The sequence below is a fragment of the Puntigrus tetrazona genome, chromosome 24 (assembly GCF_018831695.1).
Source record: "Puntigrus tetrazona isolate hp1 chromosome 24, ASM1883169v1, whole genome shotgun sequence".
NCBI lineage: Eukaryota > Metazoa > Chordata > Actinopteri > Cypriniformes > Cyprinidae > Puntigrus > Puntigrus tetrazona.
In genome coordinates this window covers 20,347,363-20,373,833 of record NC_056722.1, presented here as the reverse complement: position 1 = coordinate 20,373,833, position 26,471 = coordinate 20,347,363, and the positions used below count along the sequence as shown (strand labels likewise).

Here is a 26,471-nt window from a genome sequence, read left to right as displayed (position 1 = left end):
TTTGACACTACATGTATCCTATAAAGCACTAGGCTATTTAAACCTGAAAATATAAAAAATATCTACATTTTATATAATCTATTTTAGTTTAATAGTTTTGTATTTTTAATAAAATTATATGTTTTATTAATATTTTTATTTGTGTATAATAATTGGTAATTTGTAATTTTGTATGCAAATATTCAATTAAATGATTCCATATTAATAAATAATAAATAATTTCTAATCATTTTAATTAAATATTATATTTATAATCTAAAACAATATAGAGAGAGAAAGGTGGGGATTACAAGATTTTATTTTTAATTCATTAATTTAAATATGCACCTTTCAAAAAAATTTAAATCGATGAAAACACTGCTACTTTACTTTTATTGAGGTGCTTGGAAAAATGGCTACAGTAACAAATGTGATCACGAGGCACACAAAAGGCAGCCTTTACGGAAAAAAACGACCCATCTACGATCTCAGCAAGGTAAACTTTATCTCTTTATCTCTCCCCAAAAAAAGGCTTTTATTTTTGCTTTGTGTAAAAATATCCTCTGTCCACCAGGAGGCGACCTCAGATCAGTCTCCCATCGCGCCATTTCGTTGCGGTAAAAGCCGCCAGATGGCAGTTTAGGATTGCTTCTCTCAGGAAAGGCGCGGTTCTGCTTCAGGTCTAATTTACAATATAAAAACATAAACTATTTGGTCAATTAATCGCGCCAATTATTACTGACGCGTGTCCCGGAGGACCCCTTTTAGCGGTTGAGGTGAGTTTGTGCGAGTTTTGCAACAACTGAGTCTGAATCTTTCCGTGGGGCGCGCGTTCACTGCGTAAATCGAGCTTGCATTAAAGATGGAGGACATGCAAGAGAGAGTGTGTGTGCGTGCGTGTGTGTATATGCGTGTGTGTATGTGTGTGTGTGCGTGCGTGCAGGGGGGATGGGATCAATTCTCGAAGGACAGTGTGTGTGCATGCCCCCTGTCCTTGGTGGCACTGTCTTGCATTTCACTCACGGCTATATTATCTTAATAAGCCGATGTGCATGTGTTTCGGTGTGTTATCGCAGGAACGAGTGTGACATTATGTCTTCCTGCCGCCATGCGCGCGAGCACACAGACAGTCAGTCAGCGCGCGAACTGCTGTTGTTCTCCGATGCGCCCGCTTCGCTCGCCGCTCGTTTGAAATGTAACGTCTGGTTTGTGTAACTGCTTCGCTTTCTTACACTTCCGCGAGTTGTCACGAATAACACGCGGTTTTTACAGGCTTGAGGGATGGAGGTCGGTGTTGGTTGAGCGATTTGGACCGGTAATAGACAAACAGCTCAACTTTCCGATTCAAAACGTACATAACTTGGTTAACTAGGTAAAACCTCTGAGAGGAAACGCGTGTGGAGCGATGCTGGCGTGTTTTGAACCATTTAGACTTCAATTGTTGCTTTTCTCGCTCACTTTAAAAACGCAGACGTCCAAATTTAGCCGGTAGTTACTTCATTAAGGTTTGTTTTATGAGTAGAGGAGGAGTTTAGACCGTGCTTACATAGTTCAGGCTAGCTCAGTTACTTTAGCTGATGTTTAATCGCTAAACTAAGCAATGAAACTCTTCTAGGTGCATAATGTTATATGTTCATTTTGACAGAAACATTTGTGTTTGTGTATAGTGGTTGGACACAACATAACATGCTCAAATGGGAAACCTATTGAGTCGTTCATATTGCAAACTCATGCTTGTCCATCAATCAACTTTCTGTTTAATGAAGTAATGCACACACATGATTAATTTAACTTGAACTGCTTTTGAGGTGAGATGTTGGTAGGTGACTGTACATTCTCATCCTGGAACCGAGTAAGCCCTGAACAAGCTATATCTAAATGTTGTTTGTGCACTTTCTGAGTGTTGATTCAGCACTGAACCATACAGCACTGATGCTTTTCTTTTTTTTCTTTTTTTTTTTTTTTTTTGAGTAAATGTGGTTTATTTATTTATACAATGAGAGAGGGTTTTGTCAGTGCATCAAGTACTCTTAAGCTAAGCGATGAGAAGAATACGATTAACTCTGCTGAATGCTGTATTTCTTGAAGGGATATTATTTGTCTGCACGGGTTGTGCATCTTCCTTTGGTTAACACGCAATATTATACACTAAATATGAAACGGATGCGGCAAGGAAATATCAGATTTGAAAACGTCCTTCCTTGAAGATTATTGAAATAATTTAGATGAATTTGGTTTTCCATGCCTAGGGATAATCATTTTAATGAAATCTTAATGGTTTAATATCCTAGAAATTGCCCATAGGTCGAGTAAAATTACAGATTTGTACAATTGTGACCAAATTGTTATTTTCAGTGAATTTGTGTACAAATTGGTCTGAGTGATATACTGTTATATCAGTGTACTGGCCAAAGTGAAATTAGTTTATCCTTAGTCATCAGATCTATTTGGTTTGCATGTACACTTTCTATTTACTCTTATTAAATTATGACAGACATGTGCAACAGTATTACATGTGTAATGTATAATAGTGTAACATTTCTCAGATTCCACAGTTTCCAGTACCGTGCAAACCACTTTGATCTAAGACAGTGATGAGGATTTTAGATGAGATTTGTGCTGATTGAAGAAGAACACCTTAATATAAATGACTTTGCACACTTTAATGTTCAATATATAGTCTACGTACATGCCTCGCACACTCTTGCTAAAACCGTAAAGCTGTTACTTGTTTGTAACTTGAATGCTGAATGTTTTAATATCTAAATGTCTTAATCAATCTCAGACTGTTAGTCATGTTTGTGAAGATATTATTGGATTTATCCTGGAAGAACATTAGTCTTATTGCATGTAAGTGTTCTGTTTGTACTGTTGCCAGGAATCCGATGGCTTTTTAAATACATCAAATAAAGGCTGTGGTTTGTAATTCTATCTATAAATCTTGGCACAGGCGAGAAAGGCTTTGTGTAAAGTGTAAAATGGTTGATTTCACGAGAGACTAGGGTTCATCCCTGGAGGACTCGTAGGAGACTTCAAAACCTGAAGTGCAGCTTTAAGTGCACCCTAGCTAACTTTAATGTGGGATTTTAAAAAATTGGTCTTTTTTCTTTAATTAAGTTTGTTTTAATCCAACTCCTTGGCAGGCCTCAGCTCAAATGTGCTGATTACATTATCTCTCACCTTTTATATAGCAATCTATAAGGGAGAAATATTAAGGACTGCTGCAATTGCTGTCCTTGGCTTTGTCCCTTTGGAGAACCGCATACAGAGAGAAAAGGCTCTCTTTAGTGCATTATACAAGCAAAGATATCACCTTTCCACTCTGGTCATTCATCTTTTTTTGCATTATTTAGCGTCTGAGTATCTGTGCGTGCCTATATGTTATGCGACGATACCAAAATATGCATTTGTTGTTTTTATACGATTATTTTACCAGTGAATATTTTCAGAAGCTAACCTTCTCGGAACAAATGCCGGCCAGATAGTCATATTAATATTAAACTAGCGTGACTTCACCTTTCTGTTGTAGTATTATGCCCTCTCTTGAGTGCGGGTGTTTTTGGCAAGCAATTTAGATGCGTGACATGTATTCCAGGAGGCCGTTGTTACCATGGAAACACCCTCACTGTCGGTCATATGCTCTTATCCTGAAATTTTATTGGCTGTGTTACTAGGATCAATGAATGTTGCTTTAAGAGATAAGAAAAATCACATCACCTGTGGGATGAATGAATAGTTTTAATTACAGAAGTGGATTTTTTTTTTTTCTAAGCAGTTTTAGGAACAGTGATGTGAATGGGTTTTTGATGTTTGTGAGATCCTTAAGACAGGTTTATAAAGAGTGCATGTGTGTTGACAAGTTTGTTTATTAAATGTTTGTTAAAATAATGTTGCTTGCTTACAGTGTATATAAACCTGCATGGAATAGTTTAGCTCTGCGATATAACTTTACATAAAATCATTGCTTTGACTGTCTGTATTTATTTTATGGTTTAGTTGTAGTGTAGTGTACTGCACTTTTTAGATTGGATATCCTAAAAGGGCCAAACACAAAAAAGGAGAAAAGTTTTGAAAATTCATTCATCATTTACTCACTTTCATGTTTTTCCAAAAGCTACCTTCCTTCTGTGGAAAAGAAGCTATTTTGGGAAAGTCCTGCAGGTTTGGAATAATGTGAGGGTGAGTAAAAGATGAAGTGTCGCTTCATCCCTTAATAGCTGAAGGAAAAAAATGCTTACATAAATGGTTGGATATCATAATCTTTTTCCTAAACTAAGCTAAATCTGTCAATTACAGAAGAATCATAGTCTAAAGCACCCATTGTCAAATTTTGTTCATTTATTAGCAAATTATCCTTTTTCAGTTTCTTAAAACTGTCGTTTGCAAAATGTAATAATTTCCATTGCTTTCTATTTAGTTAATTACTTTTTCCACTTTGGTTAAAGGGTACTGTGCTTATATCCAAATATGTAATAAATAATCATTCAAGTAGCAGAAATGGTAGTTCAAGCTTTTTCAGTGTTAAGTGAGCAGTTTAGCAGGAAGAGTGTTAGCAGTTAAATGAACAATGTTAAATTCATATACAAGATCTTTTATGTCATTTGGCTGAAGGCTGAATCCCTCATTGACAAGCCACATGAAATGACATTATTTAGAAAGTCAGTTTTGGTGATGCCTCTCGCTACGGCCCACTCGCTCGAAAAGACCTTGATTACGCTGATGTCTTAAGACAGAATTTAATCTATAAAACATTGAGTTTTCTTTTAAACCTGAGGTGGAAATGAGCGTCTGCAAGACAAAGCAAGAGCGAACGCTGCTTTTCTCAGTCTCTCAGGGCAATTGTCAAGCTATTTTGAGTGTTTCACAGATCATTAGAGACTGCTGCCTGTCCTTAGCCCGAGTGTTTATGAGATGAACAGATGAAGGGAGATATAAATCTATTCCCATTCGATCTGAATAAACAATCTTCACTTCTAAACCAGCCCACGTATGGCCAGATGTATAGATAAAGATTTGATTTCAGATAGTAGATACAAAGTGTTAGAACGGCTGTTATTCTGACACCAGGATAAATAAGTGCTAAAGGAAGAGGGTATGGTGCACATAAGGATTTTTGATTAAAATGTACCTTGTGAACGTGTGTGTGTGTGCGTGTGTGTGTGTGTGTTTGGGGTTATGAAAGCTCAAAGCAACTTCTAATGCATTAATGTTATGCATTTTAGCAATGAGGATGGCCGTGCTATGATGCATTAGTTTCTTTAGAAAACAATGTTAATGCACTAATAATTCTATAACTAATATAAAGTAACTATTTTCTTAACTGACGTATCTTTGCATCCAACTTCGTTCTGAAGAGAACTTGCACTGAAACAAAATATCTTTCATTTTCTCTGCCATTTTAATTGAGTCAGCGAGCAATCTGTATGACCACCTATTGGTCCTTGTCATTGTTAGTCATGTACTGTAACTGCGCTTCTGAAAGCATTGTTTTCTTTGGAACCACTTTAATTGAATCTACTTTGGTGATGTTTGCCTGCTTAAAGATGTGTTTTAGCAGCAAGAGATGAACTAGAGAGTCATTATGTGATTATAAGCATGAAGAGGTTCTCTTCATTTAACCGAACCACCAAAGCTAAGCATCAGATGCAGCTTTGAGAGGTTTGTGCATGATGCACACAATCTGAATGTGCAGTTTTGATCTAATGTAAGCCAGACTGAAGCATACCAAGATTCAGAGCGTCTTTTCCAGATTTAACACTATTACTAATTCAGCTAAGTGCCCAGAGTGATTTGAAAGACATTTGTTGTGCACAAACTTGAAAATAGCCAGTTATCAGATGCAAGAAAAGGGACATAATTGGTCTGATTTAAAAACATCTCACCCAGCCAGTGCCAAGAATAGCCTCATTTGACTGTCATCATACAGTGCAAACCATTTAATAGTGTGTCCCCAGACTCTAATGAATCTGTGCTGCTTACTCTACCAGCTCGATGAGAAGCTGCAGGCCCATTAGCACATTCACTGATCCATTGAGTTGCTTTCAGGGGTTGTTTTGTGCAATGCCATTACTGGACTCATCTACATTTCTTTTTCTAATTTCAACTTCACCATGAAATGGAAAACATTTAGTCTTGACCCCCATGTGATCTTTTGCACACTTGTTTTTGTACATCTTTGTTTTGAAAGTAAATCCAATGCATTTTTTTATTCTTATTTATTTATTTTGGAAAATTGGTTTTCTTATGTTTTAAGTAAATTGTCTCCTCGCTAATTAGCAGAACGTCAGATTCAATCACATCATTAGCTGAACACCTATTTATAACCCCAATGTTTTTGGACACATTTACTGAATAATTTGCACATTTGCTCATTACATAATTCATTTGTGGCTGTAAAATGGAATATGTCTGTGTGCCGATTAAAACAACCAAATGCCTTTTTCACAGAGGCATACTTTGTTGTTGTTTTAGATTTTAAAACTAATATCAGTTTTGTTTTGTTTTTTATTGCCTGTTTTTATCTGGAAAAACAGGATATGTACTTGTATGACTGGAAATATCTACATTGCTGTGATAACAAATGACTGACCTATGTTAAAAGTACATTTGGTTTAGAATGGGGGAACCTGTTTGGTAATAGTAATAGCAGGTTCGAAAAAACTGAGGACAATTGTTTAGTTTTGTTCTCCTAATGGTACAAACATTACACACTGAACCTTTAAATACCTCAAAAGACCGAACATTAGTTGCAGATTGGCTGCTCGTAGTCAGTCGAGAATCATTTTGAATAAATGATCTTTTACCATGAGCCATTGAACTGGTTAGCCATGTTCCTTCATTGTATATCACTGACATTGACATTCATATTCTAGTATTCCCAGAAGGATTCGGCTCTCTTCACTGTCACCAGCCTTCACCGCTGAGGTGTAAATTACATTTTCTTCCCAGAGCTCTTCCCTCAGTACATACTACACTTAACACTTACTCATCAGAGAGAAACAGCATGTCTACTAAACTGTAGCTGTTTGTGCATGTTATTTTATTCGGTATTTGTTTGCCTTATGTGGCTGCTGCCCATCTCTGGTGTGGTTATGTAACGGTCAGCTGTTGAGTTTGACAAAACTGCGTAGTCTTTTTTCCGGAGCACAAGCCCAGAGTTTCGGCCTGGGCCATATTTACTGAGATATCCAAATCTGTATGGGGGAAGGGAGCATTACAGATGCAAAGTAAGGGGTTTTATTTTCTCCTTATGTCCACTTAGAATACCATTTGACAGCAGTCCGGTCTCAAAAACCTTGTATGTAGGGAATTCCACCCTGCATTCCTGTTGAACTCTATCCATATGTCTGTTTCACGCTTACGTGTGGTGATTCAAGCATTTTGAATCCTCAGTATCCACAGAAACATCTATTACTACTGTGTGAAAAGTCTCCTCTGGGGGTGGGGAGCCATCTTGTGTTGGTTAAGATCAAATCATGTGTGAAGATGCATCCAAGTGCATTTTCTAAATCAGTCAGGGATGGAAATATTTGCTTTTCATATTATCTAATAGCACAGATATTGTCTGATCTAATTTAGATCTATATACATCCCAGCTCCACTTGACATAAATCTGTTTAGCCATCCTATCTGCTTCTGTTTCTGCTGTTTCCACAGCAACAGGGAAAAGCCATGCTTGGGATGCCCCCTAATGGCAGTGTGTCTTTTGTCTAATGTAATGGGATAATTTTTTTTTGCCTCAAGTACAGGTGATTAGACAAATGTTATTTTGCGGTATTAAATAAGTAGTCATTATGATCACATTTTGAGTTGGTACATAATTTTTTGTGGTTTTGATCTTGGATTATAGTTTAACTGAAAATCATGGGTCATGCTGTCCCTAGTGGCTGTATGATGCTACTTTTTTTTTATATTCTTTTACAATGGCAATTTTAGTATTTAGCTTTTTTATGTACTTTGTTTCCTTTTATATTTTATAAATTATATATACACTTCTGTTTATTAAGCTTTTTGTACTGGTTTTCATATTTCTAAACTTTAATTTTGCTTCCTGTCATCTTGATCAGATCTTCTGTTTTCTCTAAATTCTCAGGTTATGTGGTCTGAAGCATTCTGGGCATAAACTGAAGAATCGCAAACGCATTCACGCCATCACTGGGTGATTCATCTTTAGACGTCTCCTAGTTTTGTACGAAGACACAACATGATCAATTCAGACTTTCCTATGTTGCAGTAAGTAAAACATTTCAAAATGATGGGCACTGATATAAACATGCACAAAAATGTTAAGAAACATTTGAATTACACTATGCAGGGACTCGTCAAATGACGGGCAAGGCGACACTGTGAGTCTGAGCATGAGCGTTAGTGAGCTGGATGATTCTGGAGAGGGAAAGGGCAAGAAAAAGAGGGGCAGGCCTGGAAAACAAGGAGTAAGACCGCTGCTGCTGAGTAGATCAAATGATTGCATTTATTCTAACCACAAAAGCATGCTTTTGCTGACTTTTTTTTTTCTCTCTCTCTCTGCCAGGCGGCCAGTAAGAAGGCCCGAAGGTCTCCGGTTGATAAGGGTGGCAGGAGGCCAAATGGAGTGGCCCATCAGAATGGAGAGGGCACAGACCCCAGCACTCTGTTTGAGGTGGTCAAACAAGGCAAAAGTGCCATGCAGGTAAAACACAACGCACATCTTGCTTTCTGTTTCTGACTATTTGTATTGGAATTGTGCTAAGTGACTTGTTTTTCTTTGCATTTGTTTCTAGTCCGTCATTGATGACTGGATTGAATCTTACAAGCAAGACAGAGACCTTGCACTGCTAGATCTAATCAACTTTTTCATTCACTGTTCTGGCTGTAAAGGTAATTACTCATTAATGTCTTTAATACAGTTCTAAAATTATGGTTTATTGCAGTCATAGGAATTAGGGTTGGGGAGAAATACAATCAAACATCATGATTCTTTCTCAAGTTAATGTGTATCTAAGCAATGTTTAATTACATCTATATCCAGGAACATGCATATAAAACATCAATATTAATAATAAGGTAATACATGTATTTACAGAGGAATCTCAATCAACCGATCACCTAATTCTTATGTACAGCCACAAAAAACAAGATTTGGCAGCTATCCCCTCAAATTACCAAGATCAAATGCTGTTGATGAAAATATTAGATGTTTTGAGAATCATCATATAGTAAAAAAATAAATAAATAGGGATAGGAACCTGAGGTTATTCTACCATTTAAACATTTGGGATTGGTAATTTTTTAGAATGTTTAAGCTTGTTTGCTAAAAACTACAGTAACAACTATATCATCAATTTTTTTTTGTTTTACAATGGAATTTATTCCTGTGATGGTCATTATATCAGTCTTCAGTATCATTTTCCCTCAGAAAATGCTCAAGAAACATTTCTTCTTATAACAATATGATAACAGTTGTGCTGTTATCAAAAAAAATGTATGTTGTCTTTTGTATCATTATCTAAGCCTTTAATTTCCCTTTTGTTTAATTTAATGCATACTTGCTAAAAAAGATTTTTAAATATATTTCACCAAACATCACAGGCACCGTGAGAATCGAGATGTTCAGGAACATGCAAAATGCTGAAATCATCAGAAAGATGACAGAGGAGTTTGATGAGGTTTGTTGTTATTTTTGACCATATTATTTCCACCTGAAGTCTTTAAATGTTAATGAATTAATCGATTTCTCATCGAATCCAGGACAGTGGTGACTACCCTCTCACAATGGCAGGGCCGCAGTGGAAGAAATTCCGATATAACTTTTGCGAGTTCATCATGGTTCTGATCCGTCAGTGCCAGTACAGCATCATCTATGATGAGTACATGATGGACACTGTCATCTCTCTCCTCACTGGGCTCTCAGACTCTCAGGTCCGAGCTTTCAGACACACCAGCACGCTGGCAGGTCAGTAATACACCATTAATCTTCACGTTGTACCCGATACCGCACTTTAGTTATTCATTTCTGCCATGTGTCTTGTTTCTGCTGCAGCAATGAAACTGATGACAGCCCTTGTAAATGTTGCTCTGAACCTGAGCATCAATCAGGATAACACACAGAGGCAGTATGAGGCCGAACGGAATAAGGTCGCAGGGAAAAGAGCCAACGAGAAGCTGGAACTACTGTTGGAGAAAAGGAAAGAGGTGGGATGGCTTTCGTTTCTTCCAAGTTTTGTTCTGTGGTCTCATGAACATGGTTTTCACGTGTGTGTTTTTTGTTGTTTTTTCCCCCTCATGTTCTAGCTCCAAGAAAACCAAGATGAGATCGAAAACATGATGAACTCAATCTTCAAGGGTATTTTTGTTCACCGTTACAGGTGAGTGGCATGAAAATAGCATGTAGAAACCTGTGAGCAATTTGTACTTTTTTCACTGTTAAAAAATGTCCAATTGTCACAAATGACTAGAAACCACTTAGTCCATATATTTCATAATCCTGTGGATTTCTGTGATTTCTTTCAGAGATGCCATAGCGGAAATTAGAGCTATTTGCATTGAAGAAATTGGCGTTTGGATGAAGTTATATAGTGATGCTTTTCTCAATGACAGTTATTTGAAGTATGTGGGATGGACACTACATGACAGAGTAAGTGTTTCGATTTCTCTGTGTGTGATAGTTATCAGTAACATAATCTAGTATGGGGTTTTTTTAATGTTAAATATTGTTGATCTAAATGTATAAAATTATGTAAAATGTGATCCTTTACAGCAAGGCGAAGTTCGACTCAAATGTCTAAAGGCCCTTCAGACTCTCTACACCAACAGAGAGCTGTTCCCCAAACTTGAGCTCTTCACCAACCGGTTTAAGGTAACATATAGCATGCAGAATTTTTAGAGGAGAAGGCTAGCCATTTGCTCTGTTTGTTTTTGAAGCTGTTTTTGCAATCTGAGCATATATGAGAGCCTTTCCATTTTGCTCGACTTCTGTTGTTATTTTTAACCATTCGTCTTTCTTAGGTGGGTCTTCTTTTATACAATTTGCGAGTTAGAGCTTTTTTACTTGTTGCCAGTAATATCTTAAACAGATATCATATCATACCCTGCCCTATCCTCCTTTCCAACTTCTTCAGGGATATCTCCCGAAGAAAGAACTTTTGAATGCATTGCGAACATGAAGGCCAAAAATTGTAACAGAGTATACTGCTTCCCTAACACTATTAATCTTTGAGCATTGCCAGAATTTATTTGTATGATGTGCATGTTCTACCCCACACAATTTACAATTCTGAATACTCTATAACAGCTTTTATTTTATGTCTCCAAGCAATTCTCTAAATTTGCCTGAGTGCTGTAGACATCAATTTGGAAATCTTATGATGTCACTTCCTTCTCTCAGGATCGTATTGTGTCCATGACTTTGGATAAAGAGTATGATGTGGCAGTAGAGGCTATAAGACTTGTCACTTTGATTCTGCAGTAAGTATTTTTCAGTCTTTATTTCAGTTGATCATTTTTGTGTATATAAATATTCATATTAACACATACATTCACATACTTGTATAAATCACTAAATAATATTAGAATTTATTAGAGCATTAAACATTTTAAACTACATTTTAAAATTCAAACATTTTTTCTACATTGTACTGTAAATGTAGTTGGTATCATTTCAAAATAATATAGTAATTTTTTTTATACTGCAGAATAATAATAATAGTTTTATAACTTGTCTCTTGTGTTTCTCTTTCTTCCACCTCTCACATCTTTCAACATCCTTAAAATAAAAAATATATATATAATTTTTTTCCTGTAGTGGTAGTGAGGATGCTTTGTCTAATGAGGACTGTGAGAACGTCTATCATCTGGTGTATTCAGCTCATCGTCCTGTTGCTGTGGCAGCTGGAGAGTTCCTTCATAGAAAGTGAGATGAACGAATGTGTTTTTGACAGCCTCATTTTACTCTCTTAAACATGATGACAGCACATCAAACTCCTCCAGTGTTTTCATGAGTTTCTTGTTTCTGGCTGCAGGTTATTTAGCAGGCATGACCCTCAGGCTGAGGAGGCTTTGGCTAAAAGACGAGGCCGAAACAGCCCTAACGGAAACCTGATAAGAATGCTGGTGCTTTTCTTCCTGGAGAGCGAAGTGAGAAAAATTGATGTATTTTTGATGTTTTATGCACAGCCTTTATTCAACAAGCGTTTTATTTATTAGCTTATCGCTTTATTGAGGGATGAGTGGCATGAAATAAAATCGCAAACAGAAAATCAAATTGGTTTAGCGAGCAGGATGCAGAGTTGTAATCCAAATTGAGAAAGGGGAATTAAAAAGGAAAAAAAATAATTAAATCTCAATTCAAACTGCTGTTATGACTTCCCTATTAAAGACGTGTTCTGTGAATGTCAAATATAGGTTATTTTTAAACATTAAATTATATTCATAAAAGCCAAATAAATTCTTCTTTTATAGACCGCAATGAATCCTTATTGTCCCAGTTTTAGCTTGCAGCAAGTAGTTTTGTTATTTTATTTTATTTTTGGTACAAATTAAAATCCTTTATGATGTTAATAATTTTTGTAAAACTTGTTAGTTGTTTTCTCTTAATTTGCTTAATTTCACTTAATTATAAAAATTCTAATCATAGAATATTTTGTATCCTACATTATTCAGTTATTATAATTAGTCTAAATGATTTAGTTATGTTTTCCACAATTTTTGTATGCATGCAATCCTAATGTGGCCAATTCAATTAAAATTCCAGCTTAAAAAAGACAGCCCCTAATAGTTTTTTCCAACACCGATTATTGCTGTTTATCTAACCGTCATGCTACCTTTTTGAATGGTAGCTTCACGAGCATGCGGCATACCTGGTGGACAGTCTGTGGGACAGCTCACAGGATCTGCTGAAAGATTGGGACTGCATGGTCGAGCTCCTGCTGGAGGACCCTGTGCCGGGGGAAGAGGGTACGGCCATCCACATTTTATATCTGATCTTTCTGGATGAAACTAGCGTGTCTCTGTTTACTCATCAGTCCTGTCTGGTTGTGGGTTGTTGTAGTGTTGGGAGACCGGCATGAGGGTGCACTGATCGAGCTCATGGTCTGCACCATCAGACAAGCTGCTGAAGCTCATCCACCTGTGGGCAGAGGAACAGGAAAGAGGGTACGTTGCGGTGGAATCTGTCTTTACTGTAGATATTATAGACTCTAGTTTGAAAGATTTCTGTTGTTCTTCTGCACATCTCTCAGGTGCTCACTGCCAAAGAGAAGAAAACACAAATTGACGATAAGAACAGGCTGACTGAACACTTGATTGTTGCTCTGCCCATGCTGCTTTCAAAGGTAAAGTACCAAGTTTCAGGAATGAGTTCATGAGAAAAGTTTTATATTTTTGTATAAAAGTTTTTTATATATATATACTACTCTACACCTTAGGCGTTTGGTGTGACATGGCACATAATCATTGTTGGTTTTCCTTCTTCCTGTTTTTGTTACAACAAAGTAAAGCAAGTAAAAAAACATTTAATAGTTCCATTTTAAAATAACTTAATCACTGTTGCAATATATTTAAAATGTAATTTATTTCATTTTTAGCTATCATTAAATGCCCCAGTCTTAAGTCTCTAGAAATTATTGTAATGTGCTGTTTTGCTTCAAGAAATCAGCTTTTTTTTTTTTTTTTTTTAAATGAAATTAAAAAGCAAGGATGCATTACATTGATTCAGTGTGACTGCAAAGAAATGTAATGTGTAATATTAAAAAAGTATAAATAATAAATCTGTTATTTTGAACTTTTGTTTTTCTAAGAACCTGAAAAAAAAAACTTGGCACACGTTTTTGTTTTTCTTTTTACATTTGATGAGAAATATTACTTGAAAACCAAATATGAGTATACATATATATAAATGTAAAAACATTCTCAACTAATACTTCAAAGCTAGCTTGTGATGGCAGAACTATGCTGAAACAAATAGTTTGGGGGAAAAAAAAGAAACTTATGTTTTGTTTTGCCTTTAGTACCAGGCTGATGCTGAAAAGGTGGCGAATCTTCTCCAGATCCCTCAGTACTTTGATCTTGAAGTCTACAGTTCAGGGCGAATGGAAAAGGTTTGGAGTTTTTAATCAAGACTGACACATTGCTTTTCGTTTAAGTGTTGTTGTTGTTTTTTTTTTGTTTTTTTTTATTCTGATATTTATTCCTGGCTGTTTAGCATCTAGACGCCCTGCTGAAGCAGATCCGGGTGGTGGTGGAGAAGCACGCTGAGATGGAAGTTCTGGAAGCGTGTAGCAAGACTTACAGCATCTTGTGCAGTGAAGAATACACCATCATGAACCGTGTGGACATTGCTCGCAGCCAGCTCATCGACGAGCTCACAGACAGATTCGCTCACTCAGTGGAAGATCTGCTGCAGGAGGTAAAAGAGCAGATTCGTTTCAGTGCTTTTGATCTTGTGTTTGAATATTAGTGACTGGCCTTTATGCTTTTGATATTAAATTCTGTCTTTGTTCATTTCCTGATTTCTAGGGCGATGAAGCAGATGATGATGACATTTATAGCGTTCTTTCAACGCTAAAGAAGCTCACTGCGTTCCATAAGTAAGAGACCCATTCCCTCAGATTTTGTCTTTGAAATGAAGAGATTGTTTCTGTCTACAGAACATTGAGGTTTGATTTGTATGCTTTCCAGTGCGCATGACCTTACAAAGTGGGACCTCTTTAAAAATTGTTATCGATTGTTGAAGATGGGAATTGAACAGGGCTCCATGCCAGAGCAGGTAAACATGTGAACCAGTGAAAATGGATGGCTTGGTGACATAAAATAAATTGGCCTAAAACACAAACTTGCATGTACAAATACAAAACAGGAGCTGAATTGCATTATTTTTTTTTTCCTTATTGAATACTTTTATTCAACAAGGATGCATGAATAGATCAAATGTAATGGTTATAAGGTTTCATTTTTTTATATATAAATGCTTTTCTTTTGAATTGGATATTCATTAAATGAAAAATAAAATGTTTGATGGTTTCTGAAAAATATTTAAATAGCATAACAGATAATAATAACATTAAAGGACATTTTTGAGCATTATATTTGCATATTAATTTATTGTTTGTTTTTTTTATTTGACACTGAAAACTGGAGTCATTTTGCTAAAAATAAGCTTTGACATTATAGAAATATATTTGAATAATAATATTTCACAATATTACCAATTTTCTTAAATGTATAAGAACCTAAATACAGCTTTGATGAACACAAGACTTGGATATGTAAGGGAAAAAAAATCTCTTTCTCACCCCATGCTTTTTAACTGACCCCATGCTTTAAAGTTTGGCAAACTGTACTGAAAGAAAAAAGACATAAGTTATCTTCTCAATAAATATACATCATAATGTCAGATGCTGTTACATGTTTAATAGCCTTTTGTAACTCATTATAGTGCATTAAATGATGAATCCATCTTCTCTTGTCCTGTGGTCAGATCGCTGTCCAAGCTCTGCAGTGCTCTCATTACTCCATCCTGTGGCAACTGGTGAAAATTACTGAAGGATGTCCATCAAAGGTACAGTAGACCCCGGAATACACATTAGTCTGGTTTATTTTTGTTCTCTGAGAATTAAATGATACAGACATTCATATCCGCTTCCTGGACAGGATGATCTTGTGGCATTAAGAAGAGTGGTGAAGTCATTTCTAGCGGTTTGCCAACAGTGCCTGTCTAATGTGAACACTCCAGTCAAAGAGCAGGTGAGTGGAGGCATTTTAGTGACCTTTCGCTGGTGTTCTTTAATTATAATCTTAAAAAGAGTGACTCATAGGTCGCATTGAAACATCCACATGTGAAATCTAAGATTTTTGTCTGTTTTATCTCCATAGGCCTTCATGTTGCTCTGTGACCTGCTGATGATTTTTAGTCACCAGTTGGTCTCAGGCGGTAGAGAATCTCTACAGCCGCTGGTCTTCAATCCAGACAGCACTCTGCAGAATGAACTACTCAACTTTGTCCTGGATCATGTGTTTATCGACCAGGATGATGAAAATCAGAGCATGGGTGCGTGTGTGTTTTGTGATCCGAGCTATCCTGAGATTTTGACAGTGAAATGAGAAATTGGAAATTATATTTATAGAGCATATAGGAAAAAAATTTTTCATTTAATGTTGGGCATTTTCTTACAGAGGGTGATGAAGAGGATGAAGCTAATAAGATTGAGGCTCTTCATAAGAGGAGGAATCTCCTGGCCGCATTCAGCAAACTAATCATTTACGACATTGTGGACATGCCTGCTGCTGCTGACATCTTCAAACAATATATGAAGGTTTGAAACCTGATGAATTCAAACCAGAGAGATCTGTATGGCTTAAATGTTATTCAAATGACTGGTGTTTGTTTTTCAGTATTACAATGACTACGGAGACATCATCAAAGAAACCTTGAGTAAGACCAGACAGATGGATAAGATCCAGTGTGCAAAGACCCTTATCCTTAGCTTGCAGCAGGTATGGGATGTGATTTTTAGGAGTAGATCATTTTCACAGTCGGTTATACATTTCAACCTTTACAACTTTCCTCCCTAATGTTTTAAATGTTCCATTTGGACACTTTGTCTCTTTCTGCAGCTCTTCAATGAGCTAATCCAGGATCAAGGACCCAACCTGGACCGAACGTCCTCACATGTCAGTGGCATTAAGGAATTGGCCCGTCGCTTTGCACTCACATTCGGGCTGGACCAGATCAAAACCAGAGAAGCCGTGGCTACACTGCATAAGTAAGAACCTTGGCTTGCTTCATCTTTACTACAGTTTTTATCTTAAGAATTAAAAGCAGCAATTACCAGAACCAGCCTTATTGTTTTTTTAACCCTAGATATTCAATGTGAATGTTTTCATGAACTGATTTTATATAACAAACACAGGGACGGGATTGAGTTTGCTTTCAAAGTCCCAAATCCTAAAGGCCCAGAGTACCCTCCACCGAACCTGGCCTTCCTTGAGGTGCTGTGTGAGTTCTCTTCCAAACTCCTACGACAAGACAAAAAGACTGTGTAAGTGCAGAAAACACTTTGTGAACGCCTTATGTGTGTATATTTTGTGCAGCAGAAAAAGAAAAAAAAAACACCACTATTAAAGGGGGTAGTTCATTCAAAATTTAACGTCATCTTCATTTAGCTTTGTGTCATTCCAAATCTCTATGACTTGTTTTCTTTTTTGGAACGTAAAAAAGCAACATGGTTTTTGGCTCTGTTCGCTACCATCATTCTTCAAAATACCTTTTTTGTGCTCAACAGAAAGCCATACAGGTTTGAAACAACTTGTTTTGGTGAACATACAACTTAAAGTCATCATTTGCAGTTTTTGTTTTTTTTTTTTTTTTTTTACGTTTAGAATAATGACATCATCAAAACTGTGTGTCCAGACATTTAATTAGGGCTGTAAAATTAATTTAATCGTTAATAATCACATCCAAAATTTAAAAAGTCAGCATTTATATAATGTGCTCTCAAGCAATTAATCGCATCCAAAATAAATGACTTTAGTTACTTCATATCTTTGTGTACTGTGTATCAGACATACAGTAAAAAATATTAATTTTCTTTTGTTTGTGTGTGTGTATGTATATGTGCATATAATAGATTTTACAGCCCTGTTCAATACTGTATTGGTAGAATTGATACAACATGTTTGATTCGCTCTGATAAATGTGTTCATGCCGCAGTCATTCGTATCTGGAGAAGTTCATGACGGAGTACATGATGGAGAGAAGAGAGGACGTCTGGCTGCCTCTCATCGCATACAGGAACTCCCTGCTGACAGGAGGAGATGATGACCGACTGTCTGTCACCACCGGCACCAGCACTACCAGCAAAGCCAGCACAGTCCGCAGCAAAAGGGGTCGACCACCCCAGCACAAAAGACGACCGGAAGGTAGAATAAAATAATATACTGCATATAAAATACTCTATTATGCCCTTGTCCCTCAATCCATAGTGTTGAGATTGTCAAATCAGATCAATGCTAGACTATGATCTCTTTTCACAGAAGAGAGTGTTGAGGGTTCATGGGTAATGCGTAATGACACTCTTCAGACACCAGGGGGCCTTCATACCCCACAGCTTACATCCACTGTTCTGAGAGAAAACCCCAGACAGGCAGCAGATCACATCCCAGACCAAGACTCGTCGGAACCGGGCTCAGAACCAGACTACATGAACAAGTATGGAATTAAAGCCTAATAACAACAGGCAGCTTGTTTCTCCTATCTTTCAACATCACGCAGAACATACTGTTTTCTTATGTAACTTGAGCTCCTGCTGAAGCAATTCTCTCGCTGTTCTTGCATCATTTTATCATTTTGTTCCCTCGCATTCAGCCCTCAGATGCAGATGTCATGGTTGGATCAGCAGAAGATGGAGGAGGTGAACAGAAAAGAGAGAGGAGGGATGAACTACATGAAATCACGCAGTTCTGGAGTGAGACAGCAGGTGTACGTACTCGCTCTACTGACCATGAGGCAAAGCAGTTGACATTTCAGAAAGCGTTTGTGTCCTTTACTAAAGCAATAAGTCATGAGAAGACATCGCAGCAATTCTGTTGACTAAAACCACCTCATTCAGAAAAAAAAAATACAGATTTCATAATAGAAAATTTGGTGCGTAATTTAGAAATAAAGGCTCATTGCTTTTTATAAAAAGCCTGCAGTTATATAATTAAAAATGAACAAATATTTAATAATATATATTACACTTTAAAGTGTGTAATTTTATACAATACGTTTCTAATAATTAAATAAAATGTAGCACATTTAAAAATGTATAGCATGCACTTTTTAAATGGAAACATTACATGTAAATAATTGTTAGTATAAAAAATATTTAATTATATGAGATCATGGACCGTTTCAGTTTGTTGAAATTGAGATTTATACATCATCTGAAAGCTGTATAAATAACTTTCCATTCATGAATGGTTCAAAGCTGCAAAATACAAATATTGAGAAAATCCCATTAAAAGTTGTTCAAATTAAGTCTTAAGCAGTGCATGTATAAATCAAAAATGACAAAATATCTTCATGAAACATGATATTTATATATCCAAATCCCATCATTTTGTCCCATACAATGTAGTGTCTGATATACCCAAGCAACTTATGATTGGTTTTGTGGTCCAAATATTATTATTATTATTATTATTATTATTATTGTTGTTGTTGCATGGTCACAAATATTATTAAATGTTGTTGTTGTTGTTGTTCAAATTTATGCAGTAGATTTTTACAAATCTAGATTAAACGATAAGCCTAGTTTAAGAACAAATCACAAAACTACAGTTGATCGTATCCTTAAACTTGTCATTTGATTCAGGCGAGGCCTTATGGAGGATGACGCCGAACCCATCTTCGAGGACGTGATGATGTCCTCGCGCGGTCAGCTAGAAGACATGAATGAGGAATTCGAGGACACCATGGTGATAGATTTGGTAAGAATTTACAGATGTGCTGAGCTCAGTTTTCTGAGTTCTTGAGTGTGTTTGTAATGTATCTGGTGACGGCCAAGACTACGGTTCGTATTACAACATCTGTTCATCTGTAAGATTAGATCTTTGAGGTCATTTGTCCGTTCTACATTTTAGCCGGCGTCGAGAAACCGGAGAGAAAGAGCTGAACTCAGACCAGACTTTTTTGACTCTACGGCCATAATGGAAGATGATTCTGTAAGTGTACCAAGCCGTAAATTAGATGCATGTATAACGATGTAACTTGAGTTGTAAACGCAAGAAAACCCTTCTTTGTTTTTTTTTACGTCATTCTGAACATGCTTTTCTAATCAGTGCTATTGAGAAGGAAGTAGTAATTGGTTTGTTATCTGCTTTCTCTAACAGGGCTTCGGAATGCAGATGTTTTGAGAGAGATTTCAGCCTTCATGGGGAATCACAACCAGCAACCAACAAGAATCACATCTTAAATGTTTATTTTGTGTTTTAATAGCAGTTTCACACAACTGTACGCAAGCATGTGAGCTTCCTCTCTTAGTTTTGTGGTCGGCCATAATCCCATTGTGAGCCTTTCCTGTCAGTCAGCATTTCCTCAGCTCATGGACCAAGAAAGCCTGTAAAATCTGTAATCTGCTGGTCTTACATTGGTGTTAGTTTCAGAAAACATCTCGGCAGTATCGGTTCCTATTTTTCTTATCGTCCATTGATTTTTCCTCCGGGCAGATGTGGTTCGATCAGACTCCGCTTGGACAGACATTTCGTGACTCCTTGTGCTTTCAAGCTATTTTAAGATTGTCACCCGTTCATGTTCTGATTTTGTTCGGGGTGAAAATTAGAAAGCATTTGTTAAAAACCTTTCTTTTCAGGTTTGGCCTTAAAAGTGTATTATGGCTTGAATTTGGTGTTAGATTTCTTGATTTCAGATTAATAAAAGCTAAGCCCGCATTTGTTCAGAACAACTTTTTAAACTAAAAATGGTCGAATATTTGAGGAAGTACACAGAAGTATTCATTACTTCAGACACTGGTCATGTGTTTTATACGAACCTTTTTGTTGAAGAACTTGTTTGTTCTCATTTTAAAGACATGTTTACCTCCTCTGTTTAGAGTCTGCTCAGTGATTTACCTTTTTACTGTGCGTCTGTGGAAACATTGTAGCTTTCACACAATACTGTATTGCTGTGAACATGTATTGGTGGTTTATTGGGCTTTTAGGTCCATCTGAATTCCCACAGAGCAGGCTTTGCTAGAGCCTGTGCGGGACTGAAGAGTGATGTCAGAACCCTTGTTTAGACCGGTGCTTTTAGATACTTCTGTTTCGAGACTCCGATCAAACAGTGGGATTGTCATTTATTTTAACCTTTTCACTGTTCAAACTTGGCTTTTTTTAAAAACAAAACGAAAACAAAAAATGTTTAAATAAAAGTATTTAAAAGTATTGTCAAGTATTTTCAGATGAATTTTGTGCAATTTGCCTTGTTTGTAATACACGTTAATTGTTGCTACGTACACGATTTGTTTGGATTATTCCCAGTTTGGTATTAAATTCTGTGAGGCATATATCCACGTAAAAATAACATTCTCAAGATCCTCAAAATATGAAGAGAGCTCTGAGGTAGTAAAGGAACACAGTAAGGATTGAGTCAACAAACATTGCTTTTATTGGGAACGGGCTTTCAGCCAACATCATCAAACTCAGTTCAAAGAGGGAGATTTTACTGGTTTTCAATGCAACACTATGCTGTTTCATTAAATGTAAATATCATATTAAAATGATAATAGAGTAGTACATTTATTTAAATATATAAAATAATGTCATATATCAAAAACTGTGAAGTCATTCTGTGAGTTTAAATCTGTTGTAATAACAATCTTAAGCAGGAGAAATCAAAGTATAGAGGAAGCTTTTTTTTAATTATTTACAGCTTAGTATTAATTGCTGCCCGCATTAGGTGGCGTTGTTGAAATGATAGTCTTTGAAAAGAAAAAATGGATGGGAAAATAATTTATTAATCTTTCATGTAATTTGACTGCTAATTTAAGAATGTATGATGTGCTTACTGTTCATTACGTTTATTTCTGTATTTTGGGGGACCACGCCCCGAATATGTCTACGCCACGCCCCACATCGTAACGTTTACGTAACCAAGGGAACCAGTCGCCCACACTAGCTTGCGTTCTCTTCTCGCGAGTTAAACACAACAGCCTCCCAAGCCGGGAAAAGTATCGCGAGACTACCCTGGAAGAGTCTCTTTCCATAGCCGTTCTTCTTCTGTTCTCGCGAGAGTCGAACAGCAGCGCCCCCTCCTTGTTCTAATGCGGAGAGGAAGGGAGGGGAGAAGCCTTTTCAAATACACATACATTTCAATATCGCTACTGAATATATATCCATACGTTCTTCTCCAAAGAATAATTTGTGCACATGGTGTGGATATTAAATTCGCATATTTATCACGGGTAACACGTACGACGCACCCAAACGAAAGGAAAACGGCAGGATAAATCCTAAAAAGAAGCGAAGCGGCCTGTTTTTGTTCCTGAGGCGCAGCTCACACTGACATCAAACGGGCAGCTAACTCAAGGCGCTTTGTTACCGCCGAGCTGAAATTACTTCGCCAGCATGCACGGTGAATATCTGGCAGCCTGACGCACTGGGAGACTGGGTGCACAAAAAGCGGCCTGTTTTCTTTTTTTGCAGCGGCGGCAGCGCCATGAAGAGCGGCGGACAATAACAGAGTGACGGCGCTCGTGTGCTGCCGCTATCATGATCCGAGGCTGATCACGTATATGCACGACAAGAATAATAAATAAACCCTTGGAATAGCACCGCGAATAAGGACCGCGTTCATCCAGGACAAGACGAGGAGGCAATCTGTGCTCTCTGTTTGAATTTGGTGGTAATTGGAGGCCCGGTGGGGTGAAGAGCGCCACCAGCGTGTTGTTGTTGAATTTAAAAAAATAATAATGCGAGAAATCGTGCAAATGCATCGCTGAATGTGTTTTCAATCGGATCGACGTGGATGTGCTTTTATCCGACGACGGCGATGATGATCTGGCCGTATTTCGTGCCGTGGAAGAGGGGCAAACGTTAAAGATGGAGTGGTTTTAATGCATGCGATGTAAAGACAAGCGTATCTGCTGAAATCTCCCTTGCATTTCACACTCGACGGATTTGCACGCTCAGGTTCATCGACATTGATGAGACGTGGGCTGCCGGCGGGACTGAAACCTTGTACTGTCGCTCCTTCTTTTTTTCCTCCCCGAACTGGATCTGTCTAGCACGACACTGCTGAGATGAACCCGGTGAATGCGACCACTCTCTACGTGTCAGCTTGTCGGTCGGTGCTGCAGTGCGATCCCCGGGAACCCCAGGCTTTGGCGGAAATCTATAAGCTCTTGCCTTTTTTCAGACAGTCTCTCGCCTGCCTTGTGTGTGGTGAGAGCCCGTTTATTTTGCTTCATCACTGCATGCTTGCACGATCACTTCTGCTTGATCACTGCACGCTTAGAGCTGCTCTCGGAGCTCCACCGACCATGACACACCCCCATTCAGTCCACAAATTCCTGACCTACAATGACAACTGGAGCCTGGGCATTTAGACACACAGCCGGGCATACAGGCTCTGTGTTTATAGATGCATGGCGGTTGAATAGTAATAGCCTGCCTGCTCGGTTAGATAAAACCGGTAGCTTGAGACAGATTGCTCAGTTACTTTACTGAGAGAATCATAGAAATACAGCGTGTATATCCTAACATGTATTTTATTTATAAATGCATATATTAGATAAACATTTAAAATAATTGTCTATGCGTGCAAATCCTTATTTTAAATATATATTTTAATATTTAAGTGTATTTCAGAATTTTTCTATAACGTTGGGACATTAAATGTTGATATAAATTCTAAAAAATAATTATGTAATACTTCCAGTAATGCAAGTCCTTTTAAATTATATATTTTTATAATTAGCTAGAAATTAATAGCAAATAATAAATTGATTGTTCAATAGGTGTGATGCTTTTATTTTGAATTAATTGCTAATCTATTTTTTTTCCTAATAATAGCTGTTGATGATGATGATCCATGCGTATTTTGTAATCGCAACAATAATTGCTTAATATTTATATCAAGCATTGCATGCTTACATAATGTGCATGTGTTTATAAACAGTGCATTTGCATTTGAGATCCCTGCTAACCATATGCTGAGCATGTAACTTGAGCCACATCATGCAAGATCACATAACCCTTTAACGTCAGCACATATGGGGGGCTTTTCTTGAATGTTACAGAACCACGTCTTGTTTAGATACAATGTAGTGCTTGTGTTGTGTTGCTCATGAGCCACAAAACCGATTAGAATGATCGTTTTAAAGGTACAGCATCCAAGCAGCCTATTTTGGCTGCTCTTTGCATAATTAGCATGTAGATGTGCTGTTAACGCCTATTATGTTGTTTCATTGACTAAACATGGTTTCTTTCTTTATTTAGGCAATTTGCTACAAGATCCAATCGCTCCTACCAACTCGTCGTGCCAGCACTATGTCTGTAAATCATGTAAAGGTAAAAAGATGATGATGAAACCCTCGTGCAGCTGGTGTAAAGACTACGAGCAGTTTGAAGAGAATAAGCAGCTGTGCATCTTGGTGGACTGCTACAGAAAGCTCTGCGAGTACATTGCAGACTCTCCTCTCGCCCAGCACATTTCAAGTACTGTGGGAGGGTCCCCAGATATCTTGGCTCTATTGAATGAGGGCCTCTCATTGGACAATAGACAGGGGGAGGAGTCACTCTCCCTGAGCTTGACAAACCAGTCCCCTACACCCTCGACCTCAGAAACGCTCCCCGATGAGGGCCAGTCCCCATCGACAGAGATCAAGGAGCAAGACCTCAGTCCTCTAGGGGTGAACGGTCTCCAGGACTGCAATGGCTTGACCAACGTGGAGGAGTTGACCGCCAGTTTACCTTCACTAGAAGCCAGTGTTCCTGACTCGGTGGAAAGCGGGGACGACACTGTGAAACAAGAGAGTTTCACAAATGAGATCCCCGTGTGCGAGGCAGTGGCAGCTGCTGGTGAGGAGCTTTGTACAAGCACCATGAACATTTGTGGCTTTGGTGAGGATATTAAACATGATGGCGGGACTCTCCTCTTAAGTGTAGAGGAAGTGATCAGGACTCTAGAATCTGACCACGTGGCCAGGGATGAGTGTCCTACGATATTGCAGTCGACTCTCGAACCTTCGGGGAACTTGAATGGACCATTTGCATCGATCGACTCTGCTCGGCAGCTTTCCTCTCTCCCGCAAGACTCGCAGGAGGTACTCTTGCGCCAGCACCCGATGTCCCAAAAGAATCCGCAACATTTGGGAATATCCTGTTCCGCAGTGACGCCCAGAATGCCACGGTCCAACCGGAAGCGCTCGCGGTCGGAAAGCGACAGCGAGAAGATTCAACCCGTACCCATTTCCACCTTCATCCGCAGCCCCACGTTGGGTGCCTCCGCCCCTGTTCCGGTCAAATGCGAACCTAAATCTCCTGCTCAGACTATCCCACACATGGCGGCGGTGCCCAACGGTGGTGGCCTTTCTAAGGTGGGAAAGGCGTTACTGGTGCCTCCGAAAACTGTCAAAAAGACCATTGACAGTCACGGACCCAAAAAGGCATACACTAAGTCCAAACAGGGCACTCCGAAGTCTAAGGAGAAGACGAAAGAACGGATTCTGACTAACGCCCTCATTCCCGGTAGCCCCACGAAGGCGGTGTACAAAAAGGCGCAGGAGAAAAAGGGCTGCAAGTGCGGCAGAGCAACTCAAAACCCAAGTGTTCTTACGTGCCGTGGACAGCGATGCCCCTGTTACTCCAACCGCAAAGCCTGTCTGGACTGCATATGCAGGGGCTGCCAGAACTCCTACATGGCCAATGGCGAAAAGAAGCTGGAGGCCTTTGCCGTGCCAGAAAAAGCGCTCGAGCAGACAAGACTCACTCTAGGCATCAACGTCACCAGCATCGCAGTGCGCAATGCCACCGGTAGCGGCGCCGGCGGGATGCTTAACGTCCCCACGGCTGCTGGCTCACCCGTGGCCTCCTTCTTGGCTACCGGGCCACACGAAGACAAAGGATTCGATGAACCATTGGACATGAGGTTTGACTGAGCACCAGATGATTCTCCTTTAACATCACCCTGTATTCCAAACCGGCTTGCTTTCAGTGTGATGGCACTGTACCGAGAGGCTGATGCCAGCAGAGTCAGCGATAAGGCAGCTACTGTGATTCTGTTCCAGTTCACATTATCAATTAAACTAGTTATTGCTGAAGCTCGTGCCTTTAAATCGTTTGTACTGTTCGTTTTGGTTTTCTTGCACACCTTTAGGAGGAGCGGTGAGGTGGGATACTGTAAGTCGAGAGTTTCTTTTGGGAAAGGTCTTGTTTTTTTTTGTTTTTTTTTACATTCAAGTACAAGTGATCTATAAGGCATGATCTTTGGCAAGATATACCTGACCTCATTGTTGTGGGTCACGCTATGTGCATATGTGGAAGATTTTCAGTTTGTAGGTTAGGGGATGAGACCTGTTAAATGAATGGTACCCTACAGCATCAGTAGAGACTGGTTGTATTTATAAACAGTTTTTGTACACAGACTTAAGGAATTCGATTTAAAAAAGTACATTTTATGATATATTTTGTAAGTTACATTAACAACATTTGCAGTATTTATTGGGTATCACTTAACATAGATTACGGTCCACCCAGGGCATCAGCTGGATACCATTTCTACAGATGCAAGTCACACAGATGCAGTATGTACGGTTTTCTGTCTAAATTATGTTGTTGTCCTGATTGTGCTAGTTTTTGCTGTCTCAAACTGTTATTTTTTTCCCTTGGGGCATTTAAATACCTGTAATATAAATGTAACATATTTCCACAAAAAAAGAAAAATCCTAACGTGACTCTTGTCTTTTATTTAAAAAAAAAAAAAATCACTTTATATATTTGAAGTTGCATTGTTTAGTTTTTGTTAGTGTGATATATCTCCA

General features: G+C 38.2%; 2 protein-coding genes across 2 annotated transcripts; both read left to right on the top strand.

The window, feature by feature from the left end:
* The first annotated feature begins 586 nt into the window (after positions 1-586).
* Positions 587-20,874, top strand: stag1b (stromal antigen 1b). Its single transcript, XM_043225884.1, has 34 exons — positions 587-755; positions 8,072-8,211; positions 8,294-8,411; positions 8,510-8,647; positions 8,739-8,835; positions 9,547-9,623; positions 9,706-9,910; positions 9,998-10,149; positions 10,249-10,322; positions 10,468-10,591; positions 10,715-10,813; positions 11,342-11,421; positions 11,759-11,866; positions 11,976-12,090; positions 12,792-12,909; positions 13,004-13,107; positions 13,194-13,286; positions 13,962-14,051; positions 14,156-14,359; positions 14,470-14,540; positions 14,632-14,719; positions 15,431-15,511; positions 15,604-15,696; positions 15,826-16,000; positions 16,126-16,265; positions 16,345-16,446; positions 16,567-16,715; positions 16,863-16,991; positions 17,663-17,871; positions 17,986-18,160; positions 18,317-18,430; positions 19,308-19,422; positions 19,576-19,656; positions 19,825-20,874. Exons 2-34 carry the CDS (start codon positions 8,183-8,185, stop codon positions 19,846-19,848), a joined length of 3,771 nt encoding a protein of 1,256 aa, XP_043081819.1. The 5' UTR covers positions 587-755; positions 8,072-8,182; the 3' UTR covers positions 19,849-20,874.
* Positions 20,875-21,319: 445 nt separating this feature from the next.
* On the top strand, positions 21,320-26,379 carry msl2b (MSL complex subunit 2b). Its single transcript, XM_043225885.1, has 2 exons — positions 21,320-22,872; positions 23,929-26,379. Exons 1-2 carry the CDS (start codon positions 22,731-22,733, stop codon positions 25,587-25,589), a joined length of 1,803 nt encoding a protein of 600 aa, XP_043081820.1. The 5' UTR covers positions 21,320-22,730; the 3' UTR covers positions 25,590-26,379.
* The last annotated feature ends 92 nt before the right edge of the window (positions 26,380-26,471 follow it).

Coding starts and splice junctions, on each gene's coding strand:
- stag1b (XM_043225884.1), top strand. CDS start 8,183: ATGATCAATTCAGACTTTCCTATGTTGCA. Junction 11,867..11,975: donor GGAGAGTTCCTTCATAGAAA/GTGAGATGAACG, acceptor TTCTGGCTGCAG/GTTATTTAGCAGGCATGACC. Junction 14,720..15,430: donor AGGGCTCCATGCCAGAGCAG/GTAAACATGTGA, acceptor TCCTGTGGTCAG/ATCGCTGTCCAAGCTCTGCA.
- msl2b (XM_043225885.1), top strand. CDS start 22,731: ATGAACCCGGTGAATGCGACCACTCTCTACGTGTCAGCTTGTCGGTCG. Junction 22,873..23,928: donor TCTCGCCTGCCTTGTGTGTG/GTGAGAGCCCGT, acceptor TTCTTTATTTAG/GCAATTTGCTACAAGATCCA.